The sequence below is a fragment of the Lutra lutra genome, chromosome 6 (genome assembly GCF_902655055.1).
Source record: "Lutra lutra chromosome 6, mLutLut1.2, whole genome shotgun sequence".
In the NCBI taxonomy this organism is placed as follows: Eukaryota; Metazoa; Chordata; class Mammalia; order Carnivora; family Mustelidae; genus Lutra; species Lutra lutra.
In genome coordinates, this window is record NC_062283.1 from 77194777 (window position 1) to 77216527 (window position 21751).

At 36.3% G+C, this 21751-nt stretch overlaps 1 protein-coding gene across 1 annotated transcript in view; it reads left to right on the forward strand.

The window, feature by feature from the left end:
• Window positions 1-21751, forward strand: part of RNF217 (ring finger protein 217) — a 142252-nt gene that overhangs the window by 108457 nt on the left and 12044 nt on the right. The window contains exon 4 of the mRNA XM_047733357.1: window positions 16279-16480. Coding sequence (XP_047589313.1) covers window positions 16279-16480 — 202 coding nt within the window. The remainder of the gene's footprint in view (window positions 1-16278; window positions 16481-21751) is intronic.

Genomic DNA, 21751 nt, shown 5'->3' on the forward strand with positions numbered 1-21751 from the left:
CCAAAAACGGTGGATTTGATACTTATAGGCTAGAGATCTGTTGAAATTTGGAGGTTTTTTCTTTTCCTCAAAGCTCACTTTAGAAATATATATATATACATATACACACACACACACACACACACACATATATATGTATATAGAGTGCGTATGTACACTCTACCATGTATGTTTTCCACTTTTTGCCAAATTAATCTTTAGAAATCCTTCTGCAATTCCTTTCTGGAGATTTAGCACCAGATAAATAAAATTTGAGTTCTCAGAAAATGGTTAAAAATTAATCATTGTAAATCCAACTTGAAGTAGAAAATTCTGAAGCCTATTAATGAGCATAAATATAATGCACAGATTCACTATATTAGGTTCATGTACAAGTTTATACATATAGTAAGTATTGTCTGAAATAACATGTTGCCTTCTTAATAGTTGAAAAAAAATTTTGAAATAGTTTTGATGACCTGGCTCTCTTAAAAGGATATCTAAAGAACTTTGAGCTAAAGCTTTCTTCGTTTTCCCTTTGGAAGGCAAATTCATCCACAGTTATTCTTTTGATTTTAAGGTTATTCCAGATCACAGCACCAATTGCTCAGTACCCTTTTATTTTTCATCCATGGAAGAACAATGAGAAAATGAGGTCTTTCCCCCTTGCTCTGGCCTTTCCAGTTTATTCCAGCTGCTACTCAGTTTCAACTAAATAAAGACCAGGAATTCAGGAGTGTGTTAAGTCATTCTGTTTAGCACTTTATTTGAAAGTATACTTTATATTTCTCTGGAAAGCTGTGAAAACAATTACCGGTTAGCCTGGCTCAAGACTGTATGCTGAGTGAGCAATGCAGCATTATGCATCGGGGACATTCCGAATGAATGGAGGTGATACATTCAAACATACATGGGTTACCCTAATCCTTCAATCGAACACTAAATGGACTCTGATAGAGAGGAAAAAACAACCAGCTGGAAGGAGTTCCCGAATGCACTGACGACTTCTCACAGTTTTAACAAAGACAAGTCACAGTTAAGAGAAAGCATACATGCTGGTTGCTTTTTGAAGTAATTGCTAAAATGTTGGGGCTTGGAAAGGAATTCACTTTTAAAGAGCTGGAAAGAAAGGAGCCAGGGAACCACGGAATCCGTTTACATGACTGGTGTGTAGCAGAGAATCTAGTTCCTGGTGAGATTCAGCTCCATACAATTCATGTCAATTTAAGTCATATTTTAGGGCTTCTTTTGAATAGAAATGGTTCAGTTTTCCTTTTCTTTTATGCATACGATTTTATATCTTTGCATTTTCTTAACTGTGATTTTGTTGTTGGAACTTAAAATTATTTTTCCCTCATGAAACATTTTTGTTCTTAGAACAGAAATCCATAAGGAGATATTCCTCAGTGACTTAATGTTTGTCTTATACTCCAGGGCTTTACTTTCATAAATAATCCTTTAAAACTTATAAATACAGCATGTTGGAAAGTAAATAAATACGAAGCAATTTAAACTAAATGGCTGTGCATGTATAGTGGAAATCAGTGTTGAACTAACAAGTGAAAATATGTACATTAAATGACTTCAACTTAAAAAACAAATAACATAAAATGCATATATATAAAATATATATGTCCTAATATATATATTTTCTAAATAACCAGTTCATGGTGTTCATCTTAAATATATCTTTTTCCCCCTACTTTGGATCTTTAAAAGTTTATACATCTAAAGATAGAATCACTGAATTAAACGATATCAGTGTTTTTAGCATTTGGTATGTATTACCAATTTGCTTTTATAGAAGATTGAAATTTATAATTCCACAAGAAAAATCTGAGGACCTGTTTCTATATAAACATTTCTGATTACCATTTCAAATATTTTTAAAATGCTGTTTTAGTGGGTTAAAAGTATTTTGTTCTTGTATTTTGAATCTCCTTGTTTGCTTTTACATCAAATATAAATTCATGTACTTTTTAATTTGTAATATCCTTTTTGACTTTCTGTGCATATTCTTTGCCCATTTGTATGGATCAGGTCAGGGCATATTTTTTGTATCAGATTATACGAACTCTTTGTTTGGAAGTATTAACTCTTTTTCTGGCATTTTCCTCTACTATCTTTTCTTACTTTCTTTTTATGTCAGTGATAGTTTGGGGTTTGTTTTGTATTTTACTTTTTTTTTTTTACTTTTTTTAAAATTATGTGTTTATTTTTAAAAATTTTAGGTTGACCAAATATATCATTCCTTTTCTTTTTGGGTGAATACACAAACACACATCATATTTATACACATATTTTATATTTTTACCTACTTTTTGTAAATATTTTGTTCCTAAGCTCTGAAAGTTATCTATCAACCAGAAGTTTGATAAAATAGTTCATTTTTTCCTTTTCTTTTAACTATTTAATTTCTAAATTGTTCAATATTTTAACTCTTTAATCTCACCATAACTTATTTTGATGTTTCCTATGCACCAAATACCTATACTATTTTTTCCAAATTATGACTAACTGACCTAATTGTTTATTAAATAATTCTCCTCCTACCGATTGATTTGTAATTTTTCTCTAACCATATGTTAAATTAATATATATAAAATACTCTCTTCTAAGACAAATACCATACGATTTCACTCTGTACAGGAATTTAAGAAACAAAACAGATGAACATAGGGGAAAGAAAAAAGAAGAGAGGAGGCAAACCATAAAACAGACTGTAACTGTAGAAAACAAACTGAGGGGTGATGGAGGAGAGAGAGATAGGGGGATGGGCTGTAATAAGGAAAGCCCTTGTTGGAATGAGCACTGGGTGTTGTATGTAAGTGATGAATCACTAAATTCTACTCTTGAAACTAATATTACACTATATGTTAACTAACTAGAATTTAAATAAAAACAGGAAACATTTTTTAAAAAGTCTCTCCTCTTAACTCCCTAATCTTGCTGCTGCTGATTTTTCAAAAAAAGTCTGTGCTTATATGGGGGTGTTAAAAGATTATGCTTTTGTAAAAGGTACCCATTCAAACACGGTTTGATAATCTATAAATTCATTATTTTAGTTAGCATTCCAAATAAAATAACTTCATTTATAAATCTTATGTCTCCCATAATGAGTTTTTACCATTTGCTCAGGTGGAAAGACCAGTTTACTATATGGTACAATATTATGAAGAGATTTGACTTATGCTGAGAAGTCAAAATTATTGTTTATAATTGAATTTTGGGAGATGACCAGAATTACTATGAAATATTTTTCTCCCATGTGTAAGAGACTTATTCATGGTGGGATTTTTTTTCATAGTAAGGTAAAAATATATAAATGTTTCTGCAAGTTCTTTATTTATAAGACTTTTTTATAAAAAATTAATAGCAGCATAGTAAGATTAACTTTATCTAGGCACTTTTATTTAAATCTCATTGCTTCTTAATTCATACTATTCTCCACTTATGAGACAATATTTTATCTTTTTTTAAAGATTTATTTATTTATTTATTTATTTGAGAAAGTGTGTGTGTGTGAGTGTGCATGTGCATATGCACCAGAGTGGGAGGAGGGTCAGAGGGACCTCCACAGAGTGGGGAGGCCCACTAGCAATGGATCTCGTGACCCTAAGACCATCACCTGAGCCAAAAATCAAGAGTCAGACACTCAAACAACTGAGCCATCCAGCCAGCCCAACGTTATTTTTTATCTTAAATTTTAATGTATGTGCTGCTGAAGCAAACACTATTTTTTATGTTAAAAATGTGTTTTCTGTCTCATATAAATTCTTAGCCTACAGAAAATATGTGTTAATTTTTAAATGTCTTTCTTGAACATAGTTACAACAAATCTAAGTCTGGTTTGTGATCATTTTTAGTTTAAATCAAGTAAGGGATTCCAGTTTTGTTGAAAGTATTAAAATATCTATTCAGTTTCATGTAAAATTTAATTTTGAGACTGTCTTACAGCAGATTACATATTAAACTTGAGTTAATGAGAAAAAGACTTGCTAATCCAAAGAAGATGAAAAGTGAGATGCACACCTAGAAATTAAGAAACGTAGATTGTACAATACAAAACAAATGAGTAAACACATTTTGTAGGCAATTTCACATATATACTTTAGATTTAAATTGTAATGAAGTCTTAAATGCCTTTGGATAAAACTTTAAGGTAATACACAATAATAATAAAATGATAGGCTCAGTAGTACATAAGCTACATTTGTGGTCTCATTTAAGTCTCCAAAGAAAGTAGTGAGGAAGGGGTAATTATCACCATTTCAAGATGTAAAGACTGTTTCAGTGAGGGTAAGTAACCTGACCAAAAAGCAGGCAGGGGAAAGTGAATTATGTTCATTCATAATTTATTGTGAATTTGGAATTAAGGGAATTTACTTGTCATGATATTTCAAATATTTTACTCTCTGAAATCCTATAATAGGATGCTGTAGGCAAGAATGCATTGATTCAGAGAAAATGATTAATTTACTCCTGTTCACATAAAATTAGCTCAAAAGCTATGTCTGCAGGCTCTAATATCTGAGCTGTAGCTATGTGGTCCTGTGGTTGCTGAAGAAAGAATTTGGAGTATTAATGGTTCTCAGAGATAATCCTACAGTTTCTTAGCATTTCACACACCCCTACAAATACACATGCAGGGGCTTTTAAATTGTGCTCCATTCAAAAAAAATATCTTTGTCATGGCTCCCATCTCACACAGAACAAAAGGTTGTAATGACCATATGACTTGCCGTGTTCTGGGCACACTTCACCCCATCATTCTTCAGACCTCATCTTCTCCTTCATTCATGTTCCTCTAGCCACATTGCCTTCCTTGCTTTCCTTCGGAAGCATCGGGCATGTTCCCTCTCAGGGTCTCCACACTTGTTCTTCCCTTTGTCTGGAATATTCTTTCCCCAGCTATCTACATGGCCTGTTCTCTCCCTTCATGCCTTCTAGCAACATTCAGCCTCTCATAATTACATTCCCCTACCTCAATAGGTAATATGCCCCTTAAATGCTTTATTTTTTCTCCATTGCACTATATTACTTGTCACTATGTAAAATAGTGGCTACAGATCCTTTAACTCTTTGGTTAGGATTATTCCTGTATCTTAATGGGTTTTGTTGCACTTGTTAATGGGATAGATGCCTTGATTTCTTTTTCTTGGTCCTCGTTGTTAGTGTCTAGAAATGCAAGCTAACTTCTGTGCACTGATTTTATATCCTGCAACTTTGCTGAATTCCTGTATTCCAAGCAATTTCTTGGGGGAGTCTTTTAGGTTTTCTACACAGAGTATCATATTGTCTGTGAAGAGTGAAAGTTTGACTTCTTCTTTGAGGATTTGGATGCCTTTTCTTTCTTTTTTTTTTTTTCTGGAATTTAAGGACAAAACAGATGAACTTAAGGGAAGGGAAGGAAAAATAAGAAAAGATGAAAACAGAGAGGGAAGCAAATCATAAGAGACTCCTTGTAACTATAGGAAACAAACAGGATTGCTGGCAGGGAGGTGGATGGGTATGGGGTAATTGGGTGATGGGGATTGGGAAGGTTACTTGTTATGATGAGCACTGATGAATCACTAAATTCTACCTCCAAAACAAATAACACACTATATGTTACTTAAATTGAATTTAAATTAAAAATGTTTAAAAAATAAAATAAATTAGTGGCTATATTTTGCAGCCAAAATAGAAAATTGTTGAATGGATAAATGCCATTTTTCTTTCTTACACATAAGGACTTTTAGTAAGAGTCCATTACATGCTCTGCAAAACGTGTTTTTTTATTTCTGGTGAAACAGAAGGGGAGATACAGCCATTACATTGACAATGATCAAACACTGTTGCACTCCAGTAGGGCTTTGCGTAGAGTATTATTAGAAGGTTCATGGTTAATGGATATCTCATTCATCTTGAGGAATCCAGGGAGAGCTAGTTTGTTGAGGATTATTGGATGGATTTGGGCATGATAAAAGGTATCCAGGAGTGAGATTATTACAATTAAAAATACAAGGGCAGAGAGCCAGGAAATGTGTACTCTGCGCAGCAGCCACAAGTACTTTGTGGTTCCCTGAGAGTAAAGTTCATAGAAGGAAGTGGTGAAAGGTGGGACTGTAGAAGGAAACAGAAGTCTGGGTTTCACATGCAAAGTCAAGAAACTTGGATTTTAGCCTCCAGACTGAAAAGCGGTAGGCAGGGGCATGGTGTCCAATTTATATTTTGGGTTAGTTGTTGTTGATCCTGCGAGGGTAGTTGTAGACATCTAAAAGGAAGTGATGACAGCATGAGCTAAGCCAATGGTCAAGAGACTAGAGAAGAGAAGGATTACGTAAAATATCTTGTGGCTAAACTTGCCTGACCTTGATGATTATATGTGGATGTATGATGTAAGAAGAGAATAACCACCAAATATTTACTTTTGTTCTAAATGGATGGTGATACCATAAACTAAGATAAAATAATGAAGTTCAACCTAGTTTTATTTTGTTGTTGTTGGGTTAAGGGGCCATGAAATGATGATGAGTTTGGCTTTGCTTATTTGACTTTGAAATGGCTGTCAGGCATATAGGTATATATGACCCACAAATAGTTGTTACATGAGTCTGCTGCTCAAGAGCCAGGTCCACGGTGTAAGTGAAGAAATGAGATCTAGTGGAGGGAAGCTGGAACTGTTTGAATATGAAAGAGTATCCCCCAAAGAGTATGTGAGTCATGGGTAGAATTGAGGGATAAGTGAAGAAATGGGAACCTGTGAGAGAAAAGAGAACCTGGAAAAAAGGTGGCATTGAAGGAAGAGTATATTAACGGTCAGAAGGAAGTAGTGATCAACCAGTTAAATGCCACTAAGAGATACCGTAAGATAAGAATTTAAAAGATGTTTATTGGGGCACCTGGATGCTCAGTCAGTTGGGTGCCAGACTCTTGGTTTAAGCTCAGGTCATGATCGTAGGGTCCTGGGATCAAGCCCCACAGATTTAGGCTCCATGCTCAGTCAGGAATCTGCTTAAGCATTCTCTCTCTCTCCCTGCCCCTCTCCCCACCCACACAAATAAATATATAAGTCTTTTTAAAAGACATATTAGGGGGCACCTGGGTGGCTCAGTGGATTAAAGCCTCTGCCTTCAGCTCAGGTCATGATCTCACGGTCTTGGGATCAAGCCCCACTTTGGGCTCTCTGCTCAACAGGGAGCCTACTTTCTCCTCTCTCTCTCTGCCTGCCTCTCTGCCTACTTGTGATCTCTGCCTGTCAAATAAATAAATAAAATCTTTAAAAAAAAAGACATATTGGGGCGCCTGGGTGGCTCAGTGGGTTGGGCCGCTGCCTTCGGCTCAGGTCATGATCTCAGGGTCCTGGGATCGAGTCCCACATCGGGCTCTCTGCTCGGCAGGAAGCCTGCTTCCCTCTCTCTCTCTCTCTCTGCCTGCCTCTCCATCTACTTGTGATCTCTCTCTGTCAAATAAATAAATAAAATCTTTAAAAAAAAAAAAATAAAATAAATAAATAAATAAATAAAAGACATATTTATTAGGTTTGGCAATTAGAGGGTCATGGATAATATTCATTTGTTCTTTTAGTAAGAACAATTATTGAGAACATGCGTATGTGACAGGACCTGTGCAAGTTTCTTTAATAAAAGAACAGACAAGATGTACATGATCTAGGGCCCTTTTAGATCTTATCAACTGGGAGAGAAGAACATTTGAGCAGAAGGATACACATAAGAGTTTTAAAATGTAGAATGAGGAATGTTGTGACAGGGCTGATTCAGTTTGCTTCTCATTTCATGGATATGGTGTCATGAAGATGCTGGGCTAGGAATGCACTCCCTATGTCTGAGGCCTCTTAGTTGGTGAACTGCTACTTGTCCTTCATTTCTCAGATCAATGTCACTTTCTTGGAGAAGCCTCTTCTGACCCTCAGACCAGACCAAGCTCCTCCTATTCAATATTCTCTTCATACCTTCTCCTTTTCCTTCACGGCATTTGCCTTAGGTTGCAAATGACTATTTATCTGTACTGTTGATTAATGTCTGTCTACACCTCAGACGACAAACTCCTTAAGCGCAGGAGCCATGTCATATTTTAACAATGAACAAATAAATACTTATTGAGTAAATGAGTGAATGAATGAATGAATGAATGAATCTTTTCTGGAGAAAGACAACTGATCTGGATGTTTCAGTAACGTGGGGATGCAGTCAACCGAAGGATTAAGAGGTGAATAAGAAAAGCAGTGAGTATATTCTTTTAAGAACCTTGGAAAGATGGAAGTAGGAGGGTAATCAATGGTCAGAAGATCGAGCAGAATTACAGGAGGATTTATCAGGATGGGAAGACACCTGAGCCTTTGGCAGAATTGGCATCAGAAGATTTTTGAGAACATCGACATGGGGTCACAGGAAGTATGGGGAAGAAGAAGGAAGAAAATTAGGGGCTAAATTATAGTAGATTTCTCACCTGGGAAATAAGCTTTGGACAGTACTCTACTTTCTTCTTCCAAGTCTTTGTCGGGGCACCTGGGTGGCTCAGTTGATTCAGTGTCTGCCTCGGCTCAGATCATGATCCTAGAACCCTGGGATTGAGCACTGTCGGGGCTCCCTGCTCAGTGGGAGTCTGCTTCTCCCTCTCCCTCTGTCCCTCCCCATCCCCCACCCACCTATCATGTTCTCTCTCTCAAGTATATAAATAAAATCTTTAAAAAAAAACTTTGTTATCATGAATCAGTCATAAGATTTAACTTGAAGTATATATGAAATTCTCTATAACAAAGAAAACCAGTGCATTGGAAGACAACTAAAGTTCTCAGACAGAGTATTGGCTTCAAAAAGCTAACAGAGGGGCGCCTGGGTGGCTCGGTCATGCTTCCAGGGTCCTGGGATCGAGTTGGGCATCAGGCTCCCTGCTCAGCTGGAAGCCTGCTTCTCCCTCTCCTGCTCCCCACCCCCCGCCCCCTGCCGCTTCTGTTCCCTCTCTCACTGTGTCTCTCGCTGTCAAATAAATAAATAAAATCTTAAAAAAAAAAAAAAGCTAACAGAGCAGGAGACATCAAATAATTTTGCAGTCAACGTCTTATTTATTTTTGCAATGTAGTCTACTCTCATAGAGGTGACCACTCATTTCACTTATGTAATCCCTTCCTTTCTTCTCCTTCCAATTTTTTTTCTCCTTCCAATTTTTGATAGTTGTTACTTTAGTTCTCTTTTGATTATCTTTTACTTTTAAATAATGTACTCAAATGTCTATTCAGTATCCTGACAACTTTAAATGATCTATGAGGATGTAGCCCTCCTGTAGTTCTTTTTGCTTCTTCTTTATTTCTCATTCTCTATAAGCTGTAACTTTGTTTTTATATTGTTAAATTTAATAACATTCATATTCTATTCTAATATAATATTTAATATCTCTGTTTTTTTTCCTAAAGGATGATTCTAACATTTATAAACCAATTGGGTATTTCCACAATCAAAAACATATAATTGTGGAATTAGGATTATATTGTTTTTTCTGTGAGTTCGCAACTTCTAGGAAAAATGCCTCTAGCCTCCTTGCTCACTATCAATTACTTAATTGTGCCATATTTTGTTACACTCCATATTTGAAATTACATTCCTTCTGTTTTGTTTTCCCTGAAAGTTCTCGTTGTTTCTTTTTTCCCTCTATTGAGAGTGGAAATGCCCACTTTAATTATCATGTTACTGAATATTTGCTCCTCAGGAATTTAAGAACTTGGTGTATATTCCATTGTGGGTTTTTTGGAGATGTTCTTTAAACCAACTAACTTTCTATTCTAAATTGGATCAATTGCTTGCCAGCTTTTTCTCTGAGATTTCTTGCAACCTTTTTTATATGTTCTTAAATGGTCTTTTCTTGAATTTCACATTCATTTGCTTCCTTAATTGGTGGCCCGAGAGAAGGTACAGAGGAGTCTTAGCATCTCTGGAAATGTTTTATTTCTGCCCTCACGTATTATTTATTTTATAGTTGGGCAAGAATTCTAGGTTCATAATACTTTTATCAGATCTTTGAAGGCTTTGTATATATGTTTACTTTTTTAAAAAAAGATGTTTTTATTTATTCATTTGTCAGAGAGAGAGAGAGCAAACAAGCAGGGGCAGTGGCAGGAAGAGGGGGAGGGAGAAGCAGGCTCCCCACTGAGCAAGGAGCCTGATATGGGACTTGATCCTAGGACCCATGAGATCACAACCTGAACCAGAACTAAGAGCCAGACTCTCAACAGACTAAGCCACACAGGCACCCTGGGGAGGTGTACTGGTTTAATTATAAAATAAGTTAAATACTTAGCAGTTCATTTATTGTTATTCTTCTACCTTTTGGTTAAATAGAATCTATATGAAAATTAATGGCTGGATTCTACTTGTATTTTTTCGATACTTTGTAGGCATTTTACTAAACAAAATATAAACAACTTGAGGATGGCAGATACTAATGTACATATATGTATGGTTTTCATAATTAATATCTTATTATAGGTGTGAATGTATTAGCCCTATGAGGAATGTCATAGACTCAAAAAAGGTTCATGTTGTCATTTCTGCCCAACTATAAAGTGGATTTAATATCAAGCTCTTTCTATTTTTTTTAAAGATTTTGTATTTATTTGAGAGAGAGAGAGCACAAGTGGGGAGGGTGTGGGAAGGAGCAGAGGGAGAAAGAGAAGCAGACTTTCTACTGAGTGGGGAGCCCAACTATGCTGGGCTCAAGATTCCAGGATCTTGAGATCATGACCTGAGCCAAAGGCAGACGCTTAACCGACTGAGCCACCCAGGCACCCCTCAAGGTCTTTTTAAAGAAATATGTGCCATATTCCGAATATTTCATCTGATGAATTTTAAGTGTAGAGAGTTCTAAGAAACATTTAATGTTTAAATATTCAACTTTTTAAGTATCAGCCACTCACTTATTATAAAGGGAGAGAAGAAACCCTGTGAGTCATAACAAATCAAATGAGAGTTGTGCTTTATGAATCAGTAGTCAGTTTGATCTAATAGATTAAGAGTTTCTTGTCTGTCATACCTTATCTCCATCTCTTAAGCAAAACCAGAATTTTGATGCTAAATTAATTCGTTTTGTAGCAGAGATAAAATGACGAATGTTCTGAAACTATAATACCAAGTAAAAATAGTTTCTTTGAGAAATAAAATGTACTTGATGTAAATATAATTTAAAGCATGTTTTCAGGCTTTATATTCTAGAAACAAAGATGGCATTGTCAAAGGGTGACCTTTAATGATATACTTAGGGCACTCATTTAGCACATGAAATTTATCATCCCCTGAGTGTTAGGAATTCAAAATTATAACTTGCTTAGCACATGTGAAAAGTAATGTCTCCTGTTGCACATTAATTTGCGTTGTGTCAGTTCATTTCTCCGTAATTATCAAATTGTAAAATATGTATAATCAAGAGGTAGTTACAATAGTATTAAAGGCTTGTCTTATGTAAGATATTCAAATTAATCTTTAAAACCATATAATCCTGCAATGTACAAGTTTACTATAGAGTTTGGAATTTTAGGGGCACCTGGGTGGCTCAGTGGGTTAAAGCCTCTGCCTTCGGTTTAGGTCATGATCTCAGGGTCCTAGGATCAAGCCTTGCATCAGGCTCTCTTCTCAGCAGTGAGCCTGCTTCCCTTCCTCTCTCTCTGCCTGCCTCTCTGCCTACTTGTGGTCTCTGTCTGTCAAATAAATAAATAAAATCTTTAAAAAAAAGAATTTAACAGTCCCTGTGCAGAAAGATTATTGGACTAACAATATTTTAGTTGCCTGCTCTATACAGATATTATTTTAGCAATAAGGAAAGAGGTGCCTGGCTGGCTCAGTCAGTGGAATATGAGACTCTTGATATTGGGGTTGTGAGTTCAAGCCCAATATTAGATGTAGATATTCCTTACAATATAATCTTTAAAAAGAGAGAGAGAGAAGGAAAGAATAGAAATTATAGAAACTAGAAACTAGAAATTATAGTCTTCACTATTTAAATGAAATAAGATATGCCACGTAAAGATTTTAGAACCCAATGAAGCAAAAAGCAGAGATAAAATGGCAGTGACAATTTCATGTGAAATTTTGAGCCAAGTGAACGTCAGTGGCAAGCTTGACTTATTAGTACATGTCTCCTGTCAAAAAGTTTTGATATTGTGTTACAGGAAGAATGTAAATCGGTCCAGAGAGCAGCTAAAACAAGCTGAAAGACTCAAGATATGCCTTGTGTGTGAGAACACACACGTTTGTTTGACTAGCACAAAGCTTGTGCTGTCAGTTAGCAAAGGACACTATTGACCCTCTGTTTTTAACTTTAAGTTAATAAAAGGCTGCTTAGCATAATAAAGAAAGAGATGCGAATCAAAATCCTTTCTCCATTCACTCAAGTAGATTACTTTTCCTACCTCAGGTTAGGAATAAGAACACCAGTCTCATGGTGCGGTTATGAGGTTTAACAGTGCTAATCTATGTACAAATCTTGGCACATTAATGGGCTCTAAACAAATATTAGTCCTTTTCCCTTTATAGGTCACATACAACACTATGCTGTGCGACCAGGAAATGCATTAAGCGTCCTTATTTCCATTAAAGATCATATACAACATACAATCAAAAAGTTGAGTCGACTTGAAGTAACCTTTATTTTGGGTGGTCAGCAATTGTCTTTGAACATGATTTCTCCTAGTGCTCAGGGACCTGAAGAAGGATCAGAAATAGTTCAAGGGTCCACTAGAACTTTTGGCCTCTATTATTCCTGAATGGCATGACTATAAAATGGTTGTGGTAACAGGAATGGTTCTTCAGAATTGTTCACAGAAACAGGCACAACAGAGGGGAAGTGCTGGATTAGATGAGAAATTATCAGGAAGCTAAGGACCTTAAGTCCCAGAGACCCTCACCTGTACAAGCCCCTTCTTAGGTCTTGTATTTAACTTGTACAGTTGGCTCTTGAACAACATAGGTTTGAACTTGCAGATTCACTGTAAATGTATTTTTTCTTTCTTGTGATTTTCTTAGTAACATTTTCTCTTCTATAGCTTACTTTATTGTAAGAATACAGCATATAATATATAAAATATATAAAAAATGTGTTAATCAACTATTTATGTTATCAGTAAGATTTTTAGTCAACAGTAGGCTATTAGCAAATTTTGGGGGGAGTCAAAAGTTACAGGCAGATTTTTTACTGCAGGGGGGGTCATTGCCCCTAACCTTCCTGTTGTTCAAGGGTCAACTGTACTTGTAATTTACATTCTTCTCCTTTAAGAGGGCCCCTCAAATTGGATAATCTTCAGGTCCCACAAAATCTGGATTCACTCTTACTGGACTGTCAGGTAAAAGAAAAAAAATTAATATAATTTAAAAAGATGAAGTGGCCAATAGCAGGAAAAACAAGTTTTGCTTCTATTGGCCCATAAGGATTTGTTAGTAACCCTGGACCAGAGATGTTCATATGCACCTGACCACAAACTAGTCCTTGCCTAGGAAGGCACTCTCTAGTTTAGCATCAACCAAGAATTACCCATATGAAAACATAGGAATGGGGACCACCCAGCGGTCAGAGGGTGTGCAGTTACATTTATCAGGCACTGGATTTCTCACATTTTTAGGTGGGGAAAGGGAAAGGGATAGATGGAATCAATATTATATTGATCTGACTATGTAAGTGCCCAACAATGGGTTAGGCACCATATATATGTTATCACATTTTTTTTCTCATGTAAGTAACATTATCTAAATCGAAGCAAGAAGTAACCTCTTTCTATATAGCTTGTGGAGCCAGAATTCAAACACAGGGCTTCGTGAAGTCAAAGCCCAGATTTTTTCTACCTCCCTATGAGTTAAGGCTTACCTGCCAAGAGTCAGCCACTGGGAGGGAAGGACATTTAACCTATAATCAGCCTAATGATCTTCAGTACCGAATGTCCTGCCAACTACTTAGGACACTTTTCTTTCTCAGTTCATTCAGTTATCATTTATTAAGTGCCTGCTATGGTGGCAGTCATTGTACTGCTCTTTGTTTAGTTATTACTTCTTCAAAATAGTCATCGTCACCTAGAAACTCTCCAGTAGGTAGATTGGTAGGTAGGTAGGTAGGTAGGTAGGTAGGTAGATGGACGGATGGTAGTAGATAAACAGGTAGATGGATGGATGGTAGGTAGGTAGGTAGATGGATGGATGGTAGGTGGATGGATGGATAGATGGATAGAGGATGGATTCACAAATATGTGTATTATCAAATGAAACTTTCACCATTACTATGATTACTATGTACTGTTATTTTAAAAGCACCCTCAGAAGTCCTTCTAAAAATTCATATTATTCTTTTAAATTGAAGTTCAAAATTTTGGTTATTGAATCACTAAAACTGAAATACTGCATATGATTTGGAGTTAGCAATTTCAAAATTTTTCTTTTCAAAAACTATGAAATAAGGTCATATTTTGTAATGGATAACTTTATCTCCCAACTTTGAAATTTCTCTTTTCACATTAAACATCTTCTCTTTTTCCTGGATGATTTGATCTCATTTCCATAATTGTTGAGAAGCTATTGAAAAATATAAATATATAACTGTACTATTGAAGTTCAGGGAACTACCTTGTGTATCAGGGGAAGGAGAGTAGGATTTTAAATGAAACGTGTAGAGTTGGGGGAACCTGGCTGGCTCAGGTGGTAGAGCATATAACTCCCAAGGTCATGAGTTCAAGCCCCACTCTGGGTGTAGAATTTACTCTTTTAAAATTGTGGCAAGTTGTGGACTGCAACCAGGACTTCACTAAAAAGAGGCAACCAGTGGTGGGTTTGACTCGCATGTTGTGAAATTCCCAATTACATTAAATACTCGCTGACACACTCATCCCCAAGCAAAGTCATGGGTAGAAATTACAATAGTCAGAAAGGTATTGGGGACATTTTGAATACATTTTCTAAGCAAAGAACTAATATATAAATAATAAATATATAAATAAACAAGAATGAGTGGGATGTGACTTGAATGTAGCAAATGCCTATTCTATAGTGAAATGGGAAGACTATTTCTGGTGATCCTGTTTTAACCTAACATAAGGGTTAGACCATGTAACCAAATCTTTTTCTTTTTTTATGAGGTAGTGTTAAGTTCTCTTTCATGGCAATTCACCTAACAAAGGGTGCATATACTTGAATGAAAGATGGCCCCAGTTTACGTACAGTGTCCATAAAGATTCTGAGCCAAGTGTCCAATTATGTCTCAAGGAACAATATTTTTTTTTAAGATTTTATTTATTTGACAGAGAGACACAGAGAGATTGAGAGAGAGAGAGAGAGCCTGCACACAAGCAGGGGGAGTGGGAGAGGGAGAAACAGACTCCCCACTGAGCAGGGAGCCCAACGTGGGGCTTGATCCCAGGACTCTGGGATCATGACCCGAGCCAAAGGCAGACGCTTAATGACTGAGCCACCCAGGTGCCCCAAGGAATATATCTTTATTGTAACATGGTCCCAGTGCTTGAGACAGTGACCCCCCATGCTGGGTACCTGGTAGACTGTGGGAGTACAGTTCTTATTACATTATGGGTGAAGCTCTGTTTACATGTAACTTGACTGCAACAATAGAGGAAAACGCTGAGTTTAACAGAAGGAGTTGTATAAACAGTCCCAAAAACATACTTGCGAATGACATTAGAATTGGAAACTGAAATGTTATTGTGAATACACTTACAGCTGCTATCATTTTCTTCCCCAAAGAAGGACTCCTACTCAGGGTGCCTGACTGGTTCAGTCCATAGAGCATGTGACTCTTGATCTCAAGGGGTTGTGAGTTTGAGCCCCATGTTGGGTGTACACTTTACTTAGAAATAAAATTTTTTGAAAAAAGAAAGATTTCTGTGCCTTTCTAATTATGCACACAGAGTTTTACATGATCCTTTCTTTTAAGGAATATTCTTCATCTCTTCTCATTCCTCAAATCACCTCATTCTTGTTGATCATAGCATAAACAAAATATACTTTCACAGCATTTTAAATTGCCTCCTAACCACTGAGTTAGGTGTATGTCTAGAGAGATAAGTGGGTTTTCTTTGGGATGTGCCTGTTTATAAGTTGGCCAAAATGAGCCAACAGCTTGAGTACCTGAATGTTACTGAGATTTATACATTAGAATATCTGATACAAACACAATCTTGCACAGTGTGATTGTAAGTAAACTGCTGTGGAAGGCTTTTGTTTTGGTGGAAATTGTTTGTTCGATAACACTTGCCAGATTTCACTTGTAAAAATATATAAAAACTTTTTCCTGTCTTTTCCTCTGTCGTCAATACAGATCCACATCCAGAGAACTGAAGGATGTGACCATATGACCTGCTCACAATGTAACACTAATTTTTGTTATCGATGTGGGGAAAGATACCGCCAACTCCGTTTCTTTGGAGACCACACATCAAACCTCAGTATATTTGGCTGCAAATATCGCTACCTCCCAGAGAGACCTCATCTAAGGAGATTAGTGCGAGGGTCAGTCTGTGGTGAGTATCTGACATGCTTTATAGGAATGTTTTCTGGGAAGTAAGCGATGATAAGAGAATTCAGATGTATTAGCCATGATAATTCTGAGCACCCGCCAGGTATTCTCGTGGGGGACTTTACCCAAAAACAAGAGGAAGATATTTTCTCTACTTTTGAGTTTGGAATGGAAATTTAAATTTGGTGGCTAGACACAACTTATACGAGCAAGCAGATTTTGTTTGAAAAACAAATTATTTATTATACTGCAGAAATGTAAATTCATTTTTTAAATTTCTGAAGCCTTATTGTAAGCCACTTGATGAGAGGGACCATGTCACATTTATTTTTCTGTTGACAATACCTAGCAAGTTGTTATACACATATACTCCATTCATGGAGGACGTGCAATACAGTTTTTGGAAAATCCCTATGGGGCACCAGGGTGGCTCAGCTGGTTAAGCCTTGGACTCTTGATTTTGGCTCAGGTCATGATCTCAGGGTGGTGAGATCAAGCCTGCTTAGGATTCTCTGTTCTCCCTCTTCCTCTGCACCCCCTTCCCTGCTCTCTAGTGCATGTGAGTCTCTCCTGCCCCACCTCTCAATCAATCAATAAAATTTAAAACTAAAATAAATAAAAATCCCCATGTTTCAGAGCCTTGTGCTGGATTCTTATTGTATCTATATAGTCAATGCCGTTGTATGTATGTTCCTATTGTAATAATAGTTAATATAGTAGCTAACAGTTAATGAAGTGAGTATCAAATGCCTCATTACATACAAACCCAAGTTTAAATATCCAAATGTGATGCCTTTATGCTTTAAGTTTTTACCCCCTTCTTTGTCCTCAACAACACATGGTCTCATACACAAATATGCAAACATAAACCCAGATTTCCTGCTCTGGGCTGATGCCACCACCTTTGTGTGATAAGAGTTCTTCTGACCTGATACATCTTCCTCCATTAGCTCCCTACCTCTCTGGAATGTATCCACTGTGAGGTTTCTTCTATTCCATTACACAAAACTTCAATACTTCCTCCTCCGAGAGTCTTTCTCATATATGTGCAAACATCTTCCACATTTCCCATTTTCTGCCTACTTTTGCCTAGTTACTTCATGAAAATCTCTTTTTATCTCTCTTTAAGCCTCCATCACTTTATTATTATTGTAGACCTCTCACCTTACTAGAATCATATGATGGCGAATCAGAACAAAGCTGGTGCTAATGGTGCATTTCTTTTAGGTAAAAGATAGAACATATATTTTAAAATTCATCTTAACTTATGGAAACCAGTGCCATCATTTTCTAAAATCTTGTATGATCTCTATGAAAATATCCTTGTTGACCTTTAATTAAATACTCACAACCAATAGCATTTAATATAGTCAAGATTGGTTTTAATGATTTTCAATGTTTTCCTGTTTACTTGCTTGTAGTATATATATTTGCTGTTTATTTGCTTGTATGTATTATAATTGTATGCCCAATATTTACTTATTAAATAGAGTTTGGAGGGATATCTAGGGAATCTAATGCCTATTTATAACATTACTACCATGAGGATACTAAATTGCAAATTAAGTTTTGAGCTATAACCTATTTGTAAGACTATATACAGAGAACAACCAAAAAAAATACAAAATTCTTATATTTTCTGTTTTACTAGTTTTTTTTCCTACTTCAATGACATTTTGTGATAAGATGTTTCCTTCCATTTTTTATTTTAATAATCTCTTATTTGATCATCATTTTCCCCTTTTTGTAATTTGGTTTAATCACTCTTAAATAAGGGAAGTTTTTCTTGCCTTTTTTGTCCAGTAATATTTTGGATACATTCTCTTTGGGTCATCTTACTTGCCTGGAGGCCACTAGAATCCTCTTCTTGGGTCATAAAATAGGAGTTGAGTTATTTAATGGCCTATAAAATGCACAGCCAGTGAACATTGTCAGGAGGGAATATCTTCTCTGCACAGTTTCTTCTGTTTTTATTTAAAATTTTATGGTCAGCTTTCTGTAAATGGTTTCCTTTGGGGCCTCTTTTCTACTGTGTGTGTGCATGCACCTGTGTGTCGGGACAAACCTGACAAGTAGGGAGCAGCTGGCTTTCCGAGAAGCTCTCCCTCCCACACCTGCTTTCCCACCTCCCGTATGGCTGTCTCTAACTGCTATTGGACCATAACTCCAAATAAGGTGGTCCACACCTCTCCCAGCCACACAAAAGGCTGGAAAAGGAACGACTCTGTAAGTCACAAACTTAGCTTCTCCCTGCTAGGAAGGTGGCTGATAGCAAAGCCCTAGTAAAGTGTAGGCACTTTGTTTTCATGGGACATAACCCAGTTTGCTCCCTCCATTTGGGACCGCAGCCTCCACATGTCCTTAGACAGAGGCAGAGAAAGTGCCTGCTCTGCTCTCACAGCTGGAAGATGGGAAACATGGTTTGTATTCCATGTGACTGTGTGCCCACCTATGCATCAGAGGTTCTACTCTTAAAGAACAAGGGAGAACAGAGATTTGAGGATGGGTTTAGCAGCTTCTGACATGGGGGTATCCCCCTGGTGGGAGTAGGCAGATTATTCAATGAATGGTGTTGCGAATAAAAGTGATGGAGAAGTACTGAATTCTCATACCATTAACATACAGATGCTCAAAGTGTTATGTTAAAGGGTATAATAGGAAAGAAAATATAGGTCTTTAACTGATTTCTAAGTGGCAATAGTTTATATGAACAAAAGCACTAGAGTCTCCTCCAAAAATAAATATCCAATTTTTTTTAAATAATGAAGTCTGGAACCAAAATTGAAAAAATGCAAGTAGCCAATAAACATTTTTTAAAATATTCAATGCTATTAGTAGGCAGAGAAATGTAAATTAAAAAGAGTTTTTTTGAACTATTGATTAGCAAACTTTTTTGTTAATACTCAATGCTGGACTTTCATACCCTACTGAATGAATTAGAAATTCTGTGCAATTCTTTGGCAAAGAAATTGGATAGTAAGGTGAAGGATATTTTAAAATATGATAAATCTAGGGGTGCCTGGGTGGCTCAGTGTGTTAAAGCCTCTGCCTTCGGCTCAGGTCATGATCCCAGGGTCCTGGGATCAAGCCCCACATTGGGCTCTCTGCTCCGTGGGGAGCCTGCTTTCTCCTCTCTCTCTGCCTGCCTCTCTGCCTATTTGTGATCTCTGTCTGTCAAGTAAATAAACAAAATCTTTTAAAAAAATGATAAATCTAGACTGACAGTGGTTTATTTGCAGGTATATTTTAAAATAGCAAAGAAAAGGAACAAAATTAAATAAACATGAATACTTAAGATATATATGGATATAATAGAATATTATTTCAGCTATTGAGAATAGTATTTTAAATGAATTGTTAATAATCTAGGAATAAAAGAAGATGTGCTTAATTCCTCAAAACAGTTTCAAAAGTAAAATTAAACATGTGTTAAACATTGATTATATGATTGGAATAAGTTTATTACTTCCCAAAGAAAAGGCTCATTGGTTCTTTTAGTTTTCTGATACTTAGAGAAAAAAAAAATTAGTTCTGTTACTCTGCAATCATGTTTCATTATTATTATTAAAATATAATAATTATTTTAAAAGGAAACATGAATGATTATACTGAGCAATGGGTACAGGAAAAAACAGATTTTTTAAAAAAAATATGCAGACCAGGAGCTCCTGGGTGGCTCAGTTGGTTAAGCATCCAACTCTTGGTTTCAGCTCAGGTCATGATCTCAGGGTCCTGGGATCAAGCCCTGAAGTGGGCTCCCTGCTCAATAGGGAGTCTACTTGTCTCCATCTCTCTCAGCCCCTCCCTGTTCTCTCTGTCTCTCTCTAGAATAAATAAATAAACCTCTTAAAAAATAAAAATAAAATATCCAGGCCAATATATTCTAAAACTCTCTTAAGCATAGCTTTAAGAATGTAAAAAATGTCATTGTTCGATAAGATTTCATATTACTGAGGTGCCTGGGTGGCTCAGTCAATTAAGTATATGTCTCCAGCTCGGGTCATGTTCTCAGAGTCCTGGCATTAAGCCCTGCTTTTCCCTCTCCCTCTGCCTGCTGCTCCCTGTTCTTGTGGTCTCTCTCTCTCCCTATTAAATGAATAAATAAAATCTTTTGAAAAAAAAAGAGTTCATAATACTTAACTGGATTCTGTCATTGGCAAAAAATATAAATAAATCCCATGGTTAGACATTTAAATAGTCATCTTTTTAAATTAGATATTAAAGACTGTATTTTCTAGCTGTCTGTTCAGGATTCCAAAGACCATTCCTTAAACATAAAAAAATTAAGACTTTTCTGACAAACTTCCAACAAATGACAGCATTATGTTTCTTTTTTTTTTTTTTTTAATTTAATTGCTTATTCCAAATTACTGTCCTTAATTGTAGAACGCTGTTGCTGGTGTATCCTTAAATGGCAAAGCCCTTCCACTCCTTCTCATCTTTTGTTGTGTTTGAGTGGTGCGGCTGTTCACTGCCTTAAGGTCAAGGTCACTATATGATGACAAGATACTAACTACTATCCTCTTTCCGCGTGTGCTGTGCCTTTCAAAGTGAGTGGAAATCTGACTGTGAACTCTGTGCCCTGTTTACATGAAACCAGCATTTAGTATAATCGCTCCTCAGCTATTTATTCAGAAAAAAAAAGTGCTGGTTGATGCCATCCTTTGGCCACCTGACCAGCACGTAGCTTTCTTATAAGTGCTTTCTTTTATTTTTCTCACATTTTATTTTTTCCATGAGACCAATGCAGACCTTCCAATTTATGTTTTAATTTTTTTTTTTTTTACTCTAGTTGACATGCAATGTTACATTAGTTTTGGGTATACAATACAGTGATTCAATTTCTCTGTACATTATGCTGTGCTCCCCACATGAATAGCTACCATCTGCCACCATACGCCATTACAATATCACCGCCTATATACCCTATGCTATGCCTTTTATCCCAGTAACTTAATTCATTCCATAATTGGAAGCCTATATTGCCCTCTCCCCTTCACCCATTTTGTCCATCTCCCTTACCTCCTCCTCTCTGGCAGTATCAGTTTTTTCTCTGAATTTATTAAAATGATTCATTTGAATAACCTTAAATATACTGTATGTTTATTGGTAATTTTCTCTAATAATATTTATCTATTTCTATTTTAAAAGATATTTATTTATTTATTTATTTATTTATTTATTAAGAGAGCAAGAGCAGGGGCGCCTGGGTGGCTCAGTGGTTAAAGCCTCTGCCTTTGGCTCAGGTCATGATCCCAGGGTCCTGGGATCAAGC